This window comes from Dipodomys spectabilis, unplaced genomic scaffold (assembly GCF_019054845.1).
Source record: "Dipodomys spectabilis isolate Male_0828 unplaced genomic scaffold, ASM1905484v1 ptg000163l, whole genome shotgun sequence".
NCBI lineage: Eukaryota > Metazoa > Chordata > Mammalia > Rodentia > Heteromyidae > Dipodomys > Dipodomys spectabilis.
The window spans coordinates 14485977-14504918 of record NW_024870840.1 but is presented as its reverse complement, the minus strand read 5'-3'; the positions used below and the strand labels follow the sequence as shown (position 1 = coordinate 14504918).

At 44.8% G+C, this 18942-nt stretch overlaps 2 protein-coding genes across 3 annotated transcripts in view; both read right to left on the bottom strand.

Moving 5' to 3' along the window:
- Txnrd1 (thioredoxin reductase 1) overlaps positions 1 to 9740 on the bottom strand; it is a 47341-nt gene extending 37601 nt beyond the window's left edge. The window contains exon 1 of one of the 2 annotated variants that reach the window (XM_042693087.1): positions 9551 to 9740. The gene's annotated coding sequence lies outside the window, so the exon portion shown is untranslated. Of the gene's footprint in view, positions 1 to 8617; positions 8715 to 9550 lie in introns of those variants that run through there. The other variant, XM_042693089.1, reaches the window with a different exon arrangement.
- Eid3 (EP300 interacting inhibitor of differentiation 3) lies at positions 2645 to 3813 on the bottom strand. Its single transcript, XM_042693090.1, has one exon. The coding sequence runs from the start codon at positions 3811 to 3813 to the stop codon at positions 2704 to 2706; it is 1110 nt and encodes a 369-aa protein (XP_042549024.1). The 3' UTR covers positions 2645 to 2703.
- Positions 9741 to 18942: the final 9202 nt, after the last annotated feature.

The following is an 18942-nucleotide window of genomic DNA, read 5'->3' as shown; positions in this document are numbered from 1 at the left end:
CTATGCCAGGTATAGCCACCTGTGTCCTTTGAAATCTGGTGATATCATACAAATTTATATGCTCATTTAGTACTTCATCTTTTTTATGCCAAGAAAGCAATCAAGTGAAATTATGTGATAAATGCTATTTAAAAAAAAAAAAAAAAAAAAGACTAGGCCTTAGGCCTACAACAGAGGTTAGCATACTACAGCCTAAAGGGCAAATGAAGTGGCCTCTTTTTTTTTCATAGTCCTTGAATGGCTCTTACTCATTTTTAAACCACTGGCAGCAGGGAGGGGGAGAGTGAAGAAAATAGGTTGGTGGGTTGGGGAAAACTGGAAAAATACTTCATACATGGAAATTCTGCTCAAATAGCCACAGCCATTTGTTTCCATATTGTTTACTCCCCGCACCCCAACCTCCAGCAACATAGTTCATTTGTTGCAGTTTTATGTCCTGCACAGCCAGGAGCTGATGGCTCCTATCAGTCATCCTACTGAGGAGGTTAAGAGCTGAAGGACCTCAGTTCAAAGCCAGCTAAGCAGAAAAGCCCAGGAGACTCCATCTTATTACCTACTAGAAACATTTTTCAAGTGACAGAGTACCAGCTATGAGCAAGAAAGCTGAGAAAGAGCTCTGGCACAGGTACAGATGCATACAGGCACATGTGTGTACACACACACACACACACACTCTCTCTCTCACACACACACACACACACAAAAAAAACCTTGGGTTTATAGGGGAAAATGTTCATCCCTGGTCTAGAGAGTTTGAAATCAATAATGTGTGGTGAAGGGTTGGAAATAGCAGTACACTGTTTTCAGAAGCTGCTGGCTACATCTCAACTTGGTTGAAAAGATATGCTGAACTTTGTTAAAGGACACTGGAAAGGTTAACACTCCTTTATGAGAGAAAGGAGAAAATGAGGTTACTTCAGAAAATAACTTCAAGATTCATGAGAAATCTAAAATCTCTATTTTGGTGAAAACACATGACATATATTAAAATCTTTCTCTTAAATCTTCATGTCATCCATTTAGACTTTGTTTTGTTTTGGGTCCAGTCATGGGGCCTGAACTCTGGGCCTGAACACTGTCCCTCAGCTCTTCAGCTCAAGGCTAGCACTCTATCAATTGAGCCACAGCACCACTTCCGGCTTTTTTCTTTTTTCTTATGTGGTGCTGAGGAATCGAACCCAGGGCCTCAGGCATGCAAGGCAAGCGCTCTACCACTGACCCACCTTCCTAGCCCCATTTAGACTTCCCTTTCAAGTACCACACTTAGGAAAGTTTATTATGATTAAGCAAAGACATTGCCAAATTATTTTGACAAAATTCCTCCACTACCAAAGTATACGTTCCTGAAGCAATAAGAAAAATAGTTTATGGGCATGCTCATCTCACCTACAGCAGCTTCTAAAATCATTTCCATAATTTTCTGTAATCTCCAGATTAAATTTAGGTTGTAATCCCCTCTTTTATGTTGGAGACTGAAGCCAGGGGCCTAAACGCTGGATGAGCACTCTACCACTGAGCTTAAAAAATCCCTGTATGGTTTCACACTCGTGACAAACATTTGGATAAATTTAGATTTTTCAGCAGGGAAATGCCCAGCCCTCTAAGAATTGCTAACTTAACTGGGACAAATACTCCCAAGTTTTTGCATGATGAAACAATATATAGTACAGTATAGAATGTGCTTCTGAAGGGCATCCTGTACTAGCAGAAACTGCAAAGGCTACAGTACAGAGTGTGCTTCTGAAGGGCATCCTGTACTAGCAAAAACTGCAAAGGCGTGCCAAAGAATTAACCAAGTAGATTACAAAAATATCTTCGCTACCTCTAAAAATAGATGAGGTCACTGTAAATTCTTGCCCAGCTTAACAGTCAACTTGTTCCCATAAATCTGCTGGTTTTCTCATGTTCATGATTTGTAACAATTCCATGCACCTGACCTTATTACCCTGCCTACAATGCTTTTCCTGTCTCTAATTCTTCGAATATCAGTCCTTAATGTTTCAACTACTTAGCAATATAGTAGTTTTTGATGGGTCCATTTACAGGAGAAACTATTTAGAATATAACACCCCTGGCTAACAAAGCATGTTATCTGAGAATTTTTAATTTTTAATCTTAATATGGCATCTTTTACCTTAGAGATAACTTTTCTTGACCAACTTTTCCATCTACACATTCCCAACTTTAGGCATTCCTTACAAGATTTTCTTAGTTCACTGTAACAAAGGTTAAGTATTATTATAGAGTATTTTGATTTTTTTGTCGGTCGTGGGGCCTGAACTCTGGGCCTGGGCGCTGTTCAGCTCTTTAGCTCAAGGCTAGCTTTCTACCACTTGAGCCACAGCGCCACTTCCAGCTTTTTCTGCTTATGTGGTGATGAGGAATCAAACCCAGGGCCTCATGCATGCAAGGCAAGCACTCTACCACTGAGCCACCTTCCCAGCCCTTGATTTTTTTTTTTTTGCAAGTTGGTCAATATCTTATATGTAATTCTAAACTTATTAACAATTTCCCTAAGCATGCTAGAGAACTTTTCATTAAGACCATAATCTTATAAGTTATGAAAAAAATATACTGCACAAGACAATTTCAGATGTTCTTAGAAATGCAAAAGGAACAGCATAGTATGTGCTTCTGCTTAGATTCTATTTTGAGATATTTCAGGAAAACAACAGAATAGGTTTCTATATATAAACAAAAATCTTAGTATGAGTTTTTGATCATTGCCTCTGAAATTTCAAAAGTTGCCACAATGTTTTTCCAGTCCTGTAAGCTCAATGATATAACGCCTTGTTTTCTGCCAAAGAAACCAGGATCATTTTCTTCATCCATTTGGTTAATATTAATTGGCTCTAGTATTGGCAGCCTATCTTGGTCAAGCCTTATTCTTGCAAAACCATCTCTTATAATAAAAGAAACGTAAAATATATTCTCCACAGTCCGGGAGAATGAGTGTGGATCAACCACAAACTCAAAATAGGAGACAGGAGTATCAGGATATTTTCGAAAGCAGGTTTGCAACAATCCCAAGATTCTTTCCACTTCTTTTTCTGTTGCTTCTTGGTTAGAACTCAGGTCCAGTTTCCTCAACTTCGTAGGCATAGCTCCATTTCCTTCCAGTTTGCGCATTTTTTTGTGATGGTCAAGTCGGGGCTTTCGTGAAGAAGGTTCTGGCTTGAATGAACCAAAAACAAAGTGAAACGATTCGGCCTGCATTATCCAGGATGTTGCTTCCTTCTGCACTGCCTTCCAGAAGGAAAGAACAATACTGTCATCACAAACACTGAAATCGTCACACTCGTCTTCCAACCAATTCAGGCCCGCAGCTCGAAAAAGAAAGCCACAAAACGCTGCCTGGTTAAAATAGCTCATGCCAGAATTCAAGTGCTTTGCTTTTTCTTTACCTAAATCCGAAGCCAAGACAAGAAACTGGGCATCAAGGGCCGCCTCCCTTGTTCGGCTCACTGCATCGAAGAGCAGGTTGGCTTCCTCGAGGGCCTCGGTTAGCGAGTTGCTGGCCGTGTTCACGATGTTGTCCCGGTTCTGCTGGACGCTGTTGATGAGCTGCCGGTACTGCTTGCGCAGGACCCGGCATTTCCCCTCGTCCTCGCGGGCCGCCAGCAGCTCCGGGTCCAAGTCGTCCGAGTCCGCCGAGCTGAGGTGGTCCGGGCAGTCACCGGCCCCCACCACCGCCTCCATCTTCGCCGTTTCTCTCCCCTCCACCACCACCAGCTTGGCCCAGCGCTCTCCACAGGAGAAGGGCTCCTCCCCTTTCTCCGGGCCTCTCTTCAGCGGCCCTTTCTCCTCCGACATGTTGGCAGCCGGCAGTAACCACCTCACACTTCCGACGATGGCCGGCCGCTGGCCGCCCGCCGGCGGCAGCGGCAGGTAGTTGGGACCGTTGGAAGGCTTCTGCGCGTGCGCACTACGGCTGTCCCGCCCCGGCCCCGCCCACAGGACGGCCCCGCCCCCTGGATGGTTGCCCTAAGAGCACACTAAGGAGCCCCAGACCCAGACCCAGACCCAGACAGTAGTTCCCCTAAGGGGGGCCGCTACTACAATTTTTACCATAACTGGCAATACTCCAATTTCTAAAGCAACACTTTGAGACCTTATGACAAAATTTAGGGAAGACTAAAGATTTTGAGAATCCCGGTTAGAAGCCAGACCAGGCAGGAAAGTTCATGAGGCGCTTGCTTCCAATTAACCATCAAATGACTGAAAGTGGAGCTATGGCTCAAGTGGTAGAGCACTGGCCCTACGCAAAGAGGCTCAGGAACAGTGCCTAGGACCAGGGAATGTGCACATGCTCACATGTACACACATGCGCGTGCACACACAGAGTGCAGTATCCTCACCAGCGTGGAGATAGCACTAAGATAGACACACCTGCATAAAAAGCTGAAGGAATATTACTGCCATACAGCTTCTTAAAATTCTGAATTGCTTCCCAATATGCTGCTGAACGATTTAGTTTCTGTCTCTACCACCATTCATTCAACAAATATTTACAGAGTGCATGTGAAGTACTAGAAAACAAAGACAATAAAAAGAATGTATTGCTCCTCTAATTTAGTAGGCACAATAGAACAAAGTTCCAGTCTACTAGCCTCCAAAGCCTCAAATGAAAATGTCTCTAGTGAGCCAGAATTATCACAAGAATGCCAGGATTTGCATGTGCTCAATCCTGACTTGGTGAGCATACAACTGCCTAAAGGAGGCAGGCGTGCTCCAAGTAACACAGGAGAGCCAGGGGCATGAGAACACTACAGTGGGCTTCATATACAAGAGGACCTCAGATCCAGCCCTAGCTGTGAGTGATCTCTAACACCTTTAATTCTGGAGGCCTTTATTTTCCTCCCTGCAATACTGGCTAACATCACTTCCTTCAGTGAGGATCTAGAACCTAGCACACAAGAAACATTTGATAAATGGCACTGACTATCAATAAAAGGCATATTCACTTAGATAGTACTATCATACATTTGCAACCACACAGAATAAGCATAGCTCTCCACCCTTTTTATAGTGAGCCAAAAACTTACTATTGACAGAATCCCTCGTTTTCCAGAAATAAAGATTTGTAGGAGTGGGGCTGAGAAGGTGGGTCAGTTGGGCCTGGCCCCCCAGAAAGCACACTAAATAAGTGTGTCCTTTATCCTGGATGAAGAGCTAGCAGCAAGGAAGTAATAATCAGGAAGATGACTGACAGCAGTGCTTGCCTTGCATGCATGAGGCTTTGGGTTCGATTCCTCAGCACCACATAAGCTGTAAAGACTGGAAGTGGTGCTGTGGCTCAAGTGGTATAGCGCTGGCCTTGAGCTGAAGAGCTGAGGGACAGTGCCCAGGCCCAGAGTTCAGACCCCACAACAACAACAACAATAACAACAACAATAACAACAACAAAAAAGATTTGTAGGAGTGCTATGGGGACAAAGAGGATGGACGGAATGGCCAAATGAGGGCTTGGTACTCTAAATAGGTAGGAAACCAGAAAGCTGGATTGGGGCAGAAAGAGACGTCAAGAATTGAAATATAGCCAGGTGCCAGTGGCTCATGCCCGTAATCCTAGCTACTCAGGAGGCTGAGATTTGAGGATCAACTCCAGCCAAGGCAGGAAAGTCTGTGAGACTCTTACCTCCAGTAAACCACTAGAAAACCGGAAGTGGCACTGTGGCTCAAGTGGTAGAGTGCTCACCTTGAGCTGAGAAGCGCAAGGTCAGTGCCAGGCCCAGAGTTCAAGCCCCACAACCGACCAAAAAAAAAAAAGAATTAAAATATAGAACAAAACAAGGAAAAGAAAAAAATTTTAGAGACTCATTATTACAATATATCCAGGAATATATACAATATACACAGTGCAGGAGCAGAACAAGAGAGATAGGAAAAGCAGGTTGGGCCTGGTCCCCAGACAGTACACTAAATAAGTGTGTCCTTTATCCTGGATGAAGAGCTAGCAACAGGAAAGTAATAATCAGGAAGATGACTGGCAGCAGATTGGTTGGGAAGGTGGAGTTCTGAGGAGGCCAGTTAGAGACTGTGGACATGATATAAACAGGAAACACGAAATGGAGGCAGTAGGCACACAGTCAGGCTTAGACAAGTAGACAGATGGGAAAGGCCAGAGAAAACTGAAAGCCTGGACCACCAAAAGAATGGTGATATCATGGTAAAAGACTGGACAAAGCAAAAACTTTTGTGTTGTCACTGGACAACAGAAGTGAAAGAAGGATGGATGTGTTTTATCCCCAAATGGATCCACAGGCAGCAACACTTAGATCATCTTCACAAGACTAATTTATCTATAGCCTCAACAATCTATGCCTCATCCATTCTTCACTTATTTGCCATGCTAGGGATGAAACTTGGGAGCTCTGTGATGCTAGGCAAGAGCTCTAACAGTAAACTACATCCTCAGCCTGTGACCCTCTGAAATCTCATTAGTCCTTGCCCTCATTTTCCTCTCAAGTAAGCCAGAGAACCTATACACTTCCTGCACCTTGAAGGCAATCTTTCCATCCTTAACCAAGCGAAAAGTAGTTACAGCACTACTTGTTCTCCAAAAGAATTCAAAGAAAAAGCTTTCTGGCTGTTTGGCAGTTATTTGGTAGAAGTTTAAAAAAAATGGAAAGAGTCACCATTCACTTCCTGGAAGCTATTTAGTTAAGAGTCTGACATTAGGTAACTTTAGAAGGCAGACTTCATACAGCCCGTGCTGCAGGGCTTATCCTAAGGATGGACAGTGGGGCCGGCAAGCCTGAGAATAACATGATTACATGTACACAACAGTCCATACAATTCCCACTTACATGTTAATGATGCACTGTTTTATGTCTGCCATCTCTTCTACTATGTTAAAAGAATGTCCAAGCCAGGTGCCAGTGGCTCACGCCTGTAATCCTAGCTACTCAGGAAGCTGAGATCTGAGGATCACAGTTCAAACCCAGCCAGGGCAGGAAAGTCCACAAGACTCATCTCCAACTGACCACCAGAAAACCGGAAGTAGCTTTATGGCTCAAGTGGTAGAGTGCTCGCCTTGAGCTGAAGAGCTCAAGGACAACATCCAGGCTCCAAGTTCAAGCCCTATGATCAAACCAAAAACAAAACAAAACAAAAAATCACTTAGTCCCCCCCCCCCCCACCACCACTTCCCCAAGCCACATCTGGTTGGACATTTACAGACATGTGAAACAGCAGTTAGTAACTTGTGTCTCTCCTAATCCATTTCTTGGCACTCATTAGAAACAATACTAAATCAGATGATACAAAGTAGAAGAGTAAGTTTACTTATGTCTAAGTAATTAAATATGTATGGATGTCATGCTTGTTGTTCAGTGATCTCATGGAATTGAGAATTTCAGATGTATAAAGTCAGTTCCAAAGCTTATAAAAATTGACTCTTTTGGGGCTGGGAATGTGGCTCAGCAATGGAGTGCTTGCAGAGCAAGCATGAGTCCCTGGGTTCGATTTTTCAGTACCACATGCACAGAAAAAGTGGTACTGTGGTTCAAGGGGTAGAACACTAGCCTTGAGCAAAAGAAGCTCAGGGACAGTGCCCAGACCCTGAGTTCAAACCCCAGGACAGGCAAACAATAACAACAACAACAACAACAAATGACTTTTACTCACACTGATGTTAAAATCAGAAGCATCAATAGGACTGTATGAAAACTAAATACCTATATAATTAAATTTATGACATTGGTGAAAAGAAATATCAGACAGGAAGAAACATTAATAGATCTCTTTCATTTTAGTTGCAAACTAACGATCTGAGTAATACAATTCATTTAAAGCTAAAAGCTTCTTTAATTGTCTTCAATTATTTTCCATTAATTTGCTATTTGTCTTTGATGTCTAGCTCCCTTTCCTACACTCAAGTTATTTTAAAAAAGGAAGATTCTTTTAGAAGAAATGAGTTATTAAATAAAAATGTGGATTAGTTGTTAATGTACTTCCGAAGGGCACACGCACTAAGATTTCACCCTTAGTGCAGGCCTGGCATTTATTTCTCAGGGGGTAATGTTCAAATGTGAGTCCCATTTCTTAAAAGTTGCATGGACACAAAAGGTTCAAGACAAAGTTAACCTCCACAAATCACGACGGGACAATCAAGGTATTGGGACTAAGAGGCTTTTCGAACCTGGTAGTCAACCAAAGCAGTTACAGACCCACCACCATAAAAAGTTATCTATTCTGGTGAAGGGAGACCCACCCAGTACCCAAGCGCCAGGTCGCTTCCAGTGTGTGTGTGGGGGGGGGGGGGGGGAAGAGGTGCGGGAAGGGGGGAAGGGGAAGGGGAAGGGGGGGAGGAAGACAAGGGTAGGGGAAGGAAAGCAGGGAGAGGATGGGCGGGGAGGAACGCAGCGGAAGGGGTCCCAGGAGACGAGGGGGAGAGGGGCGTGGGAGGGGGAAGGCAGGGGGAGGGGATGGACGCGGCGGAAGGCGAGACCCGGGAGGGGGGCAGCAGGGCGGGAGGCCCCGCACGGAAGGCGCGGGCGGGTCCGGGGAGCGCGGGGGCCGGCGCGCGAGCATCGGGCTCCCCGGTGGGCTCGCAGGCAGCCCTCCCGCGGCGCCCACACCCGGGGCTCGGGAAAGGGCCACGTGGCTCTCCTACCTCCAAGGCCGGGCCGCGGCGGCCCTCCGTCGGCCCCTCGGCCTCCCCAAGCCCACGCTGGCCGTGGGTCGGGCGGCAGGTGGAAGGCCGCGCACCAAGCGGGCGGGCGGGCCCGGACGGCTGGCAGCGCGGAGCGCAGGGCGGCGGCCGCTGTGGCTGAGGTGACCGAGGCCGGCGGCGGCGGCGGTGGAGGCGGGAACACGGTCCGCGGGGCGGGGCTTCCGGCCGCGCGCGCGCCGCGTCCCCCGGCGGCTCCCGCCAGCGCCGCCCGCCCGCCCCGCTCCGCAGACACCCAGAACCGCAGAAAACATGGCCTCCAGGCGGCCTGGGAGCCGCCAGCAGGCGCTTCGGGGACTTGGCCGAAGGGAAGGATGTGGAGGAGGCACGGCAGCCCTCGGGAAATGAGGGGCAGGGTAAAAACCACGGACGCCAGCGCGCGGGTGCAGCCGGCTCACAGCGAGGGCCGCCCCGCGGCTCGCGCGAGCACCGGGCGCCGCCACTGCACCCGGACGGAGGGAGGCACGGAAAAGCGACCCGACTGGTCCACGTTCACGCAGCGAGTGAAAGGCGGAGGCGGGCCTCGACCCGGAGCGGGCGGTCCGCACCGTGGCCCTGCCAGCCTCCGGTGGCGAGCGCTGCGCTCGCACGGCCTGGGCCCGGGCGGACAGGCGCCCTTGGTGACGCCGGTCTCCCCGGGCACCGGTCTGGGCACGAGGCGGCGCGCACCCGTGAGGGCGAGCTCGGTGCTGTCAAGAATCTGCCCCCCACGTTCCAAGACTCCCTTTCCGCCGAGCCTGCTCACTGTCTCTGCCAGGAGAAAGAGGTGGAAGCCGCCAGCCGCCCACCACCCTAGGCCGAAGCCGGGGAGGAGGGAGGAGGCGCCCCCGCCGCCCGATCCCCACCCCGGCGTCCCGATCCCCCCGGTGCACTCACATCGAGGCCGGAGCCAGGGTGGTCGGGTCGCAGCGGCTTGGGGCTGGAACCCACTCCGGACTTGGAAGGCCCACAGGCTGGTCTCCCGCAGCCCCTCTCCTCCCGACGTCCGCCGAGGCACTGCCAGGGCCGGTGCAAACCCCGGGAAAAGGGTGCCGGGCTCCCCGGGGCTGCGGGAAGCCACGCCCTGCCCTGGAGGAGGGCGGCGAACCGCCCGTGTCAGAATGACGAAGCAAAATCCAGCCCCGTGCAGCCCGGGCCGGCCGCCAAGGGACAGCTCCTAATGGGGCGACATCGCTCTCGCGGCGGAAGGAACGTGGGGACCCTGGAGCAAGTCCTTGTGTGTGTGAACTGAACGACCTGGACTCTGCAGTGGCAGGTGATCACGTGACACACACACACACACACCCTGGCCCCCATCCCGACATTCTGATCACCTGGGGACTGTACACCGAGTGACCTGGGTAATCTGACTTTTAAGAACTCCGCAGAAGTAGGGAACCCACTGCCGGAAGGCAATGGATTACTCACTTTGGTAATTCCCTAAAGGAAGTTATTATCTGGCTTTTTAAAGAAACATCTAGTAGTTCACCCTGACTAATCCTGCGAAGTGACGCAGTGCTTCCCCGCAGAGCAGAGCACTTCCTCCTGGTTTGAGTTTTGAGTTTGGGGTTGCCTTGTATGCTGTGAGGAAAACAGTAGATTCAGCTCCAGCTGTGCCAAGCTTCTTGCAGCTGCCGTAGAGGGCCCTGCCCTCCTGCCCTGCCAGACCACCCAGCTCTTATGCTCTTCTCCACCGTCCCTCCTTAGGTGACCGAATGGTTGATGAATAAGTAGATTCTCATCTTTACCCCTTCTTAGTCAGGACAAGGCCAGAGTAAAGGAAAAAGACACAGGTGAAAGGGTGGCAGCTTCTAAGTCGGGCTAGGACACCACACCTCCTGCCTCTCTTTCCAAGGTGAAAGTCGGAGGCTTAGTTTAGCTTCTCACCTATCTGCACACATTAAACATACGGTCCAGCCTATGCTCTCAGTTGTTCCAAAACAATGCAACTGAAGACTAACGATTAAAAACTGTGAGGAAGAGAAAATTGGAACTAAGAGAACCCAAGACACCCATGCCTGATTCCTCCTGAGCCAAGCTCTGCATTAACCATTTCTATGCCATGTCTTATTTAACCTATAACAGGCCATGAACCAGGGTCATGAATGATTCATTCTTAAATATACATTAAAAAGCACAGCTTTTTGAAAAGCATGACTTCAGTTGGAGAGGAATTTTTAAATCTTTTAACTTGGAATACTATACTAAATGCCACTGGTAAGGATTAATTCCAAGGGCCTTTGAGTTGACAAGCATCTTGTATGGACAGATAGGTCAAAGTGATTGTAATCCATATTTTCTAACAGCCTGGTAAAGGCTAGATGAGGCATTTTTCAGATCACATGGCTCTTAGGTAAGCAAATTATTGCACAGATCCCCTGAGGAACTTCATAGTGATTTTCTTTTTAATTAAATAAACAAAACCCATCAGTGCACGAATTCTTACATTAGAAGGCGTTAAATGGAACTGTCAAGGGGTGAATATGTTTAGGGAAGATAATCCAGTCACAGCCCATGCACATCAAACTGCAAAGGAGAAGGATTTAGCGAAGGAGCCAGAGAAAAGCTAGAGGGAGGTGTGAGGAAGTCCAGACAGCATGGTGTCTCAGAAGCCACTGAAAAGTACTCCTGACAGGAGGAAGACAGTATCAAATATAAGACGAACTGCTGAGAAATCCTGTGAGATAAGAGGCTGGTGATGGAGGTTGGAGGTCATTGTTGTTTCATGAGAATAATGAGAAGAAGAAATTCAGATAGTTCAATCAGCAACAGAAAGTCAGGAAATGGCAGTAGTAACTTTAGCTAGCTTTTTAAAGAAGTTTTGCTTTCAAACAACAAAGTAAAACAAACAAAAAAAAAAAGATACAGAAAAGAACCTGAAGAGATGTAGGATCAAGAAAGGTTTTTTTGGTTTTGTTTGTCTAAGACAGAATGATCATAATCCAGTAGAGGGAAATGTGGGAGGTTTGTTACAGAACAAAGTCCTTTGAACATACATTTATTACCCAGCATAGACTTTGAAGTAAAATCCAGGTTCTATCACTAACCAGAGAGTCAAGTTACTCAGCCTTCCAGTTTCTTTATCTTCTTTCTACAAGGCCCTCTGTGGTCCTTCTCCCGCTTCATCTCACCCAAACCTTTCCTCAACTCCTCCACCCCAGTCATTAGCCTTCTCTCAGTCCCTTTAATTACTCTGCTCTCTCTCACCACAGGGCTTTGCTAACTCCCAAGTGCTTAGCTCATCTAGTTCAAACACGCCTTCCTTGAGGAAGCCATCAAAGCAGTCAAGTCCTCTTATGAAACAGGTCACCATATGGCCTTTCTACTTACTACTTATCACAATGGCCATTATACTTCTATTTATGGCTATCTAGTCAGTATCAGCCTCCTTCCTCCTATAGAAAAGCACTGTATACTAAAACTTTGCATTATACAGCTGTGCAGATAGGAACCACACGTGATTATTGAGCATTCAAAAGATGTTTAGCGAAAGTATGGATCTGAAGCTATTTCTGTTTGATTCATTTCAGTGTGAGCAGAAGTAAGGGTTACTATTCACACTCACCACTGTATTCCAGCACTAAGTGCAGTGTGCACACATAGTGTTCATTTGAAAAATATTTGTCAAATCTAGAAAATGAGGATATATTAGTTAATTTGCGAATTCTATTTTTTTTCCACAGAGGAAAGAAAAAAGTTTTTATATGACATGTCAGGGGTCCTCCGTTCTCCTGTCAAGGTGAATTTGACTTTCAAAAATTTGGTCTATTTCAAGCTGGGTGTGGTAAGCATTTGCAAGGGTGAAACAGTTAGAGACCAGCCTGGGCTACATAATGGGACTCTATCTCATAACACCAAAACAACACAAAAAACAATTTGAATAATCTCAAAGGAAAGGTAGAGATGAGAACATACTAGTAGTCTTACATCTGTAATATGCTTAGGAAAGTACCTGACCTAGGAAATGCTCAAATATGGTAGTCTGTAAACATCACCGGGCAGAGAATTAGAGATGGCACAGGAAAACAAGGCAAGGTTTTACAAAGCCAGTGATCGCTAGTCCACACCTTGAGGGATAATGACGGCAGGAAGAATGGCAGTAGGAAGGATGCCTAAGGAATTTTCAGTGACTAGCATGTGCCGTGCATGAATCTAGATCTTTCCAGGATGAACTTGATCCTCATAATCTGATAGGAGACACCATTTCCTTTTTACAGATAGAAAGAATGGAGGTTTGAAGAAGGTAAATGTCTTGCCCACTGCCATCTAGCATAAGCAACAGAGCTGAGACTGACCACAGCCCTTAATTTTTTACTACAGTGCTGTTTGCCTCTTAAACAAAACCTAGGCAGAAGCAGGTATATGTACAGTCCTAGGAAAGACACAGAACTAAGGAGCATCAAAGGGAGACAAAGCAATAAAGACAGGTTAGATTCAGTTTGAGGTTCACAGATAGGGAAGTGTCTGACTATCTTCATACATTCTCAATGAATCCTCAAAATTACCCAAATAGTACATCTAGATTATTATATTAGAAACTAAGATTCCAGAACATTAAGAATCTTGACAGGGGCTGGAAAGGTGGCTCAGTGGTAGAGCGCTTGCCTTGGATGCATGAGGCCCTGGGTTCGATGCCTCAGCACCACATAAGCAAAAAAAAAAAGCTGGAAGTGGTGCTGTGGCTCAAGTGGTAGAGCGCTAGCCTTGAGCTGAAGAGCTGAGGGACAGCGCCCAGACCCAGAGTTCAGGCCCTATGACTGGACCCAAAAAAAAAAAAAAAAAAGAATCTTGACAAAGTAGGTGAGTGTTAAGAGGTCAGCACCAGGTCAGCTCTCCTGGTGCTGACCTACAAACCTATCCTATTAAATTATATATAGCAAGATGCAGGCTAAAGAGCAGTAAAAGCAATATGCTGCAGTGACTTTCAGACAAGGACCACGGAAGTCCATCTGTGAGAAATCCACCCTGAAAAATTTTGAAATCTGGCTTTGGGGACCACAGTATATAAAGACTTGACCTGTCTTACACTGAACCAGTCACCCCTCCCTTGTATGTCATGTCACATGACAGTAAAGCCATCGCTTGACATCTCTGCCCACCTCAGCACTCAAGAGCACTTGTGTGCCAGGGGACTCTACATATTCTCAGCAGTCCTCTCCATAGCCCAAGGGTAAGCCACTGGCCCAAGGCCTGTTTGTGCTGGCATGCTCTTCTCCAGCATGAATTGTTTCATTGTTTCCCTTATACCTAGCATAATACATCCACCTGGGAGGTACTCACTCAAGGCATGAAGCCAAATGGCCCTTCAGGAAGCTCCTGAATACCAGTAGAGTGGTGAAGGGAGCCCAGTTGTTCTGACAAGCCAGTTTGGAGTGCTGGCAGAGAAGCCTGATTTGTACCATTTGCCTGCTCTGGTGGAAACACTTCTGACTGTAAACCATTTTAAGCTACAAAACTACTCACAATCCTGAATGACTTGGGGTTTTTGTTGTTGTTGTTGTTGTTGTTTTGTTTTGTCTTTTGTGTTTTGGTTTTCATTTTTGGTTCGTTTGCATTTTTTTCTTTTTTTTAACATCTTCTGTCTTTGTTAATTTTAATTTTTTAATATTTTTGGCAGTAAAAGGGTTTGAACTCAGGTCATTAGGCTTAAGCTACTTTGCCTTCCATGATAATGTTCACAGCAGCAGTCTGAACTTAAGACTTTACCATAACCTGAGTACACAAGAATAAGGGCTGTTCTGTTCTGCTAAGGCTCCACAGCCTACTTCAACCCCAGTTCATCTTAGGGACCCATATATCTCCAGCTGCTCCTCCCTATTTTGTATCCAGGACTATCTAGGCCCACCAAATGAACCCAGATCTCTTTCATGGACCTCTGAACTAGTCCTTCAATTTCACCTAGCTTTCTACTGGGCAGTATGACCTGGCCATTCCAAAGGAAGGGAAAAGTTTTCAATGTAGAAAAACACTGGCCTGAAGTGCCTCAGGAATGCAGCTCCATTCTAGTCAACTCTCAAATGTCTAATCTTATAAAACTGGAGATCTGCCACCGTCTTCTCCAGCCAATGGGTTATATATTAATAGTGGTAAATAGCCTTTAGATCCTACATATGAAAGAAGTGTCCTATAACTTATTATCAATTTTTAAATTAATGACAACTAATATGAGAAGGAACAACCTCTTCTAATTACTCTAGGAGCCCAAATTCTAGAAAGTTTATGACTACAAGTAGTCATTAGTGGAGGACTACAATCACCTCCATGAAGTTGATCCTGAAGTAGCTCTGTAATTTGCCTGGGTCATAGCTAGCACCTCTAGGCCCTGGGTTGAACCAAGAGTGACCTATGTTTTGTCTGGATGTATTAAGATCAGGTTGCAGATATAGCTCAGTGGCAGGGTTTGATCCTAGCACTAAAACACTAATTTTTCCAATAAATGCATATAGGAATCTTCCATCAAAGATTTTAAATTTTATTTATCTACAGATTTAAAATGCTTATTTAATCTTTTAATGATCTCAAGAACACTCTGAAATTTTGTTACCCAGATAAGGCTTTAGAGGTTAATCATTAAGTGGATTTCTTTCTTCTTAAAGGTAAAGCATACACTAGGCCTCTACTTTAGTCACTGGCCTAAGAATGTGAAAAACTTAACATCTCACAACTATCATATAAAGACCATACCATAGGCCTTCCATAATTATGGGGGAAGGTTTGGGGTTGATTTTTTTTTCTTTTTCTTCTTTGAGATAGATCTCTATGCCCAGGCTAGTCTTAAACTCCTGGACTCAAGTTATCCTTCTGCCTTAGCCTCTCAACCAGGTAGCTGGGACTACAGGTACTCTCCACAGCACCAGTATTTCCATATATGGTTATATGAAAATTATTGAACTTATCTTTTCAGATGAACTCATCTCAACTGTTCCATCTTAGTCCAAACTAAGATGTTATTAGCACTTCTGACTGGACTCCAGAGCCAGTGACTACTTGAAGCAAGGTTTAATTTCCCAGACTCCTTTTGACACATACATGGCTAGGTGACCAAATTCTGGAGTAGGATATAAGTGAACTGTTAGAGTAACTTCCATCAAATGTCCTTCAATGTCAAGGGCATGCTCCTTCAACACATTTCCAAGTGTGGGGAGGAACGCAAGTTGGACCACAAATGCTGAGACTGTAAAACAGGAAAACAGAGGAACACTAGACCTCACAGTAGAGTATTACATAAGCTCTAGGCAAGCTACTGCAATGTAGACAGCTTTTAGGTGAGAAACTTAAATCTAGCTTAAGACATTTTTATTGGATTTTGCTGTCATATATGACCAAAATAAATTGTAACTAAAACACTACATTTCAGGAACTATATTTTACATTACAGAATATGTAAAATTAATGGAGACAGAAAGGAAGGGAGGGTGATTGGTTTGCTCCAGAATCTTACCGTCTGGATAAAATCAAGATCGAAGGCTCTTGCTTGACTTCACAGATGTTCTAGGTGCTTCATCATTCCCAAGGCTTGGAGCTTTTTTTGTTGTTGTTGTTGGTCGTGGGGCTTGAACTCTGGACTTGGGCACTGTCCCTGCACTCTTCAGCTCAAGGCTAACTCTCTATCACTTGAGCCTTAGCACCATTTCTGGTTTTCTAGTGGTTTATTGGAGATAAGAGTCTCACGGACTTTCCTGCCCAGGCTGGCTTTGAATGTGATCTTCAGATCTCAGCCTCCTGTGTAGCTAGGATTACAGGCGTGAGCCACCAGCGCCCAGCTACAAGGCTTGGAACTTTATCTATATAGATAATACTTTTCCATGCCTGTGCCTCCAGCTTACCAAGACCTCTATAACTTCTTTCAGCCTATATAACTACTTTGGACCATCAGTGTCCAAAGCCATAGCCATCATTTTCCTAGTCTCATCTTATCTATTCTCTTGATGAATGACTGCACTTTCTGCAAGGAATTCTTCATGGGAAATGGAACAGCTTCTCCCTCCATCTCATTCCACTCTGCACTGTGAGCATCTATCTTCTATGAAAACTTTCTCCTAAGGAAGAACCAGATCATATTCATCCATGTTCTATTGTACTGCATGACAGATTCATAAACATTGATGTTTTATGTATTTTTTCAGCACTTTTGCTATTCTGTTTAAAGCAAGATATGACTATTTTCCACAAAATCATATTAAACTCTGCTTTTTTATTGAACATCGTGGTATAGCAAATTTCCCATGCTATTAAAACTCTTCATGAATCATTGTAATGGCTGTATCATGTTACATGAGTTAGCAGCTTCTACCATGCTTCTACCATGTGTCATGAACTATGTTGGAATTTTATACTTATCCTCACTAGATCACCATGTGGAAATAAAGGCTCAGAGGAGACAAGAGTCCTCTACTTGTGGTGACTATGACTAACGACCCATGATAGATCACGAGCCCTTGTAACACAGGACTTGCATCATGTAAGACGTCTGGGTCCTCAACTATTTGCTGAAAGGATAAAAGATCAACAATTGGCTAAAATATCAATTAAACAGATTATCTTTTTTCTGTTTTTTTTTTAATGTTTTGTTTGTCGGTTGTAGGGCTTGAACTCTGGGCCTGGGCACTGCCCCTCAGCTCTTCAGCTCAAGTCTAGCACACTGCCACTTGAGCCACTTTTTCTGCTTATGTGGTGTTAAGGAATCGAACCCAGGGCCTCATGCATGCAAGGCAAGCACTCTACCACTGAGCCACCTTCCCAGCCCTAAGCAGATTTATCTTTTTTTTTTTTTTGTCAGTCGTGGGGCTTGAACTCTGGGCCTGAGCACTATCCCTCAGCTTTTCAGCTCAAAGCTAGCGCTCTACCACTTGAGCTACAGCGCCACTTCCAGTTTTCTGGTGGTTTATTGGAGATAAAAGTTTCACGGACTTTCCTGCCCGGGCTGGCTTTGAACCGCAATCCTCAGATCTCAGCCTCCTGAGTAGCTAGGATTACAGGCGTGAGTCACACCCAGCACAAAACATTTATTTATATTTTTGTCGGTCGTGGGGCTTGAACTCTGGGCTTGGGTGCTGTCCCTGAGCTCTTCAGCTCAAGGCTAGCACGCTACCACTTGAGCCACAGTGTCACTAACAGATTTATCTTATAAAAAGTTTAAATCTAATCCCTGTTTTCACTGTATTTGATGTCGGTGCACTGCATCTTGTATAAACACTTCTCTAGCTTGGAGAGGGGAAGGGAAAAAACTAAATGCTTAAATAGAGATACAGGTTGACCCATTGTAACAATGAGATATACAAGACACTATGTTGAAAAACAAACTTTACAATTTGGGGGGGGGAGAGGAGTGTAGTTGTAGAGGTGGAAGGGAAGACAGGGTAGGAGAAAAACAAAGGAGGAGGTAACAATGCTTGATAGGAAATGTACTCATTACCTTGCTCATGTAACTATAACCCCTCTGTACAGTATTTTTACAATAAAAATGTATTTTAAAAAAGTTTAAATCTGTCCCTTTAATATCTAGATACATTGGGGAAAAGCATGAATTAAACATTATATTAGATGTATTACAAACTTTATCCTGTTTGAATCTAAAAACTCAAACTGAGTGGTATTGGCTTGAACCCAGGTCTGCATGATACAAAAGCACATTTCCTACTTCTTATTTAAGAGAAATTCTCATATGCAATATATGAGTTGTTTTCTAAATGAAAACTAGTTTTCCCACCTTCTTGGCATTTTTTTCATAAAGAAGTATAGTTGAACAGAGGTAAATCTGTGCAGATTCTTGTCTGTGTAGTTACTGTCATCTACTCCCTTTGATCCATTTATGTAAGGGTAGCACACACTCCATGTGTGTGTTGTGTGTGTTTTGTGTGTATGTATGTATGCAGGAGTTAGTGAATAGGACCACTGCCAACAAAAATAAGCCCAGATTACATCAGAGAACAGTTCAGCATTCATTAGGAGCCTGCACTCTGGAGCTAGATTCCTCAGTTTCAAGTTCTGGCTCTGTCCATTATGGGTTGTGTGACCTTAAGCAAGTCATCTAAATTCTTTACACCTTCATTTCCTCATTTGTAGAATAGAGATAATGGTCACATCTCTTGCTTGGCCTGATTCAATTAGTTGATACTGAAAGTGCTTCTAATCAGTGGATCATAGATGTGGCTATAGAAACATTTCCTCCTGTTACCATTGTCCCATTAGAAAAAGAATTCAGTTAATGAAGTATAATGAAGTATAACAAATCTGAGTGAAACACTCAGATCTTCTGATACAGCATGTGGGGAAAATGCTATACCTCA

What these genes read in the sequence shown, in the direction of transcription:
- Eid3 (XM_042693090.1), bottom strand. Translation starts at nt 3,813, where the DNA reads ATGTCGGAGGAGAAAGGGCCGCTGAAGAGAGGCCCGGAGAAAGGGGAG.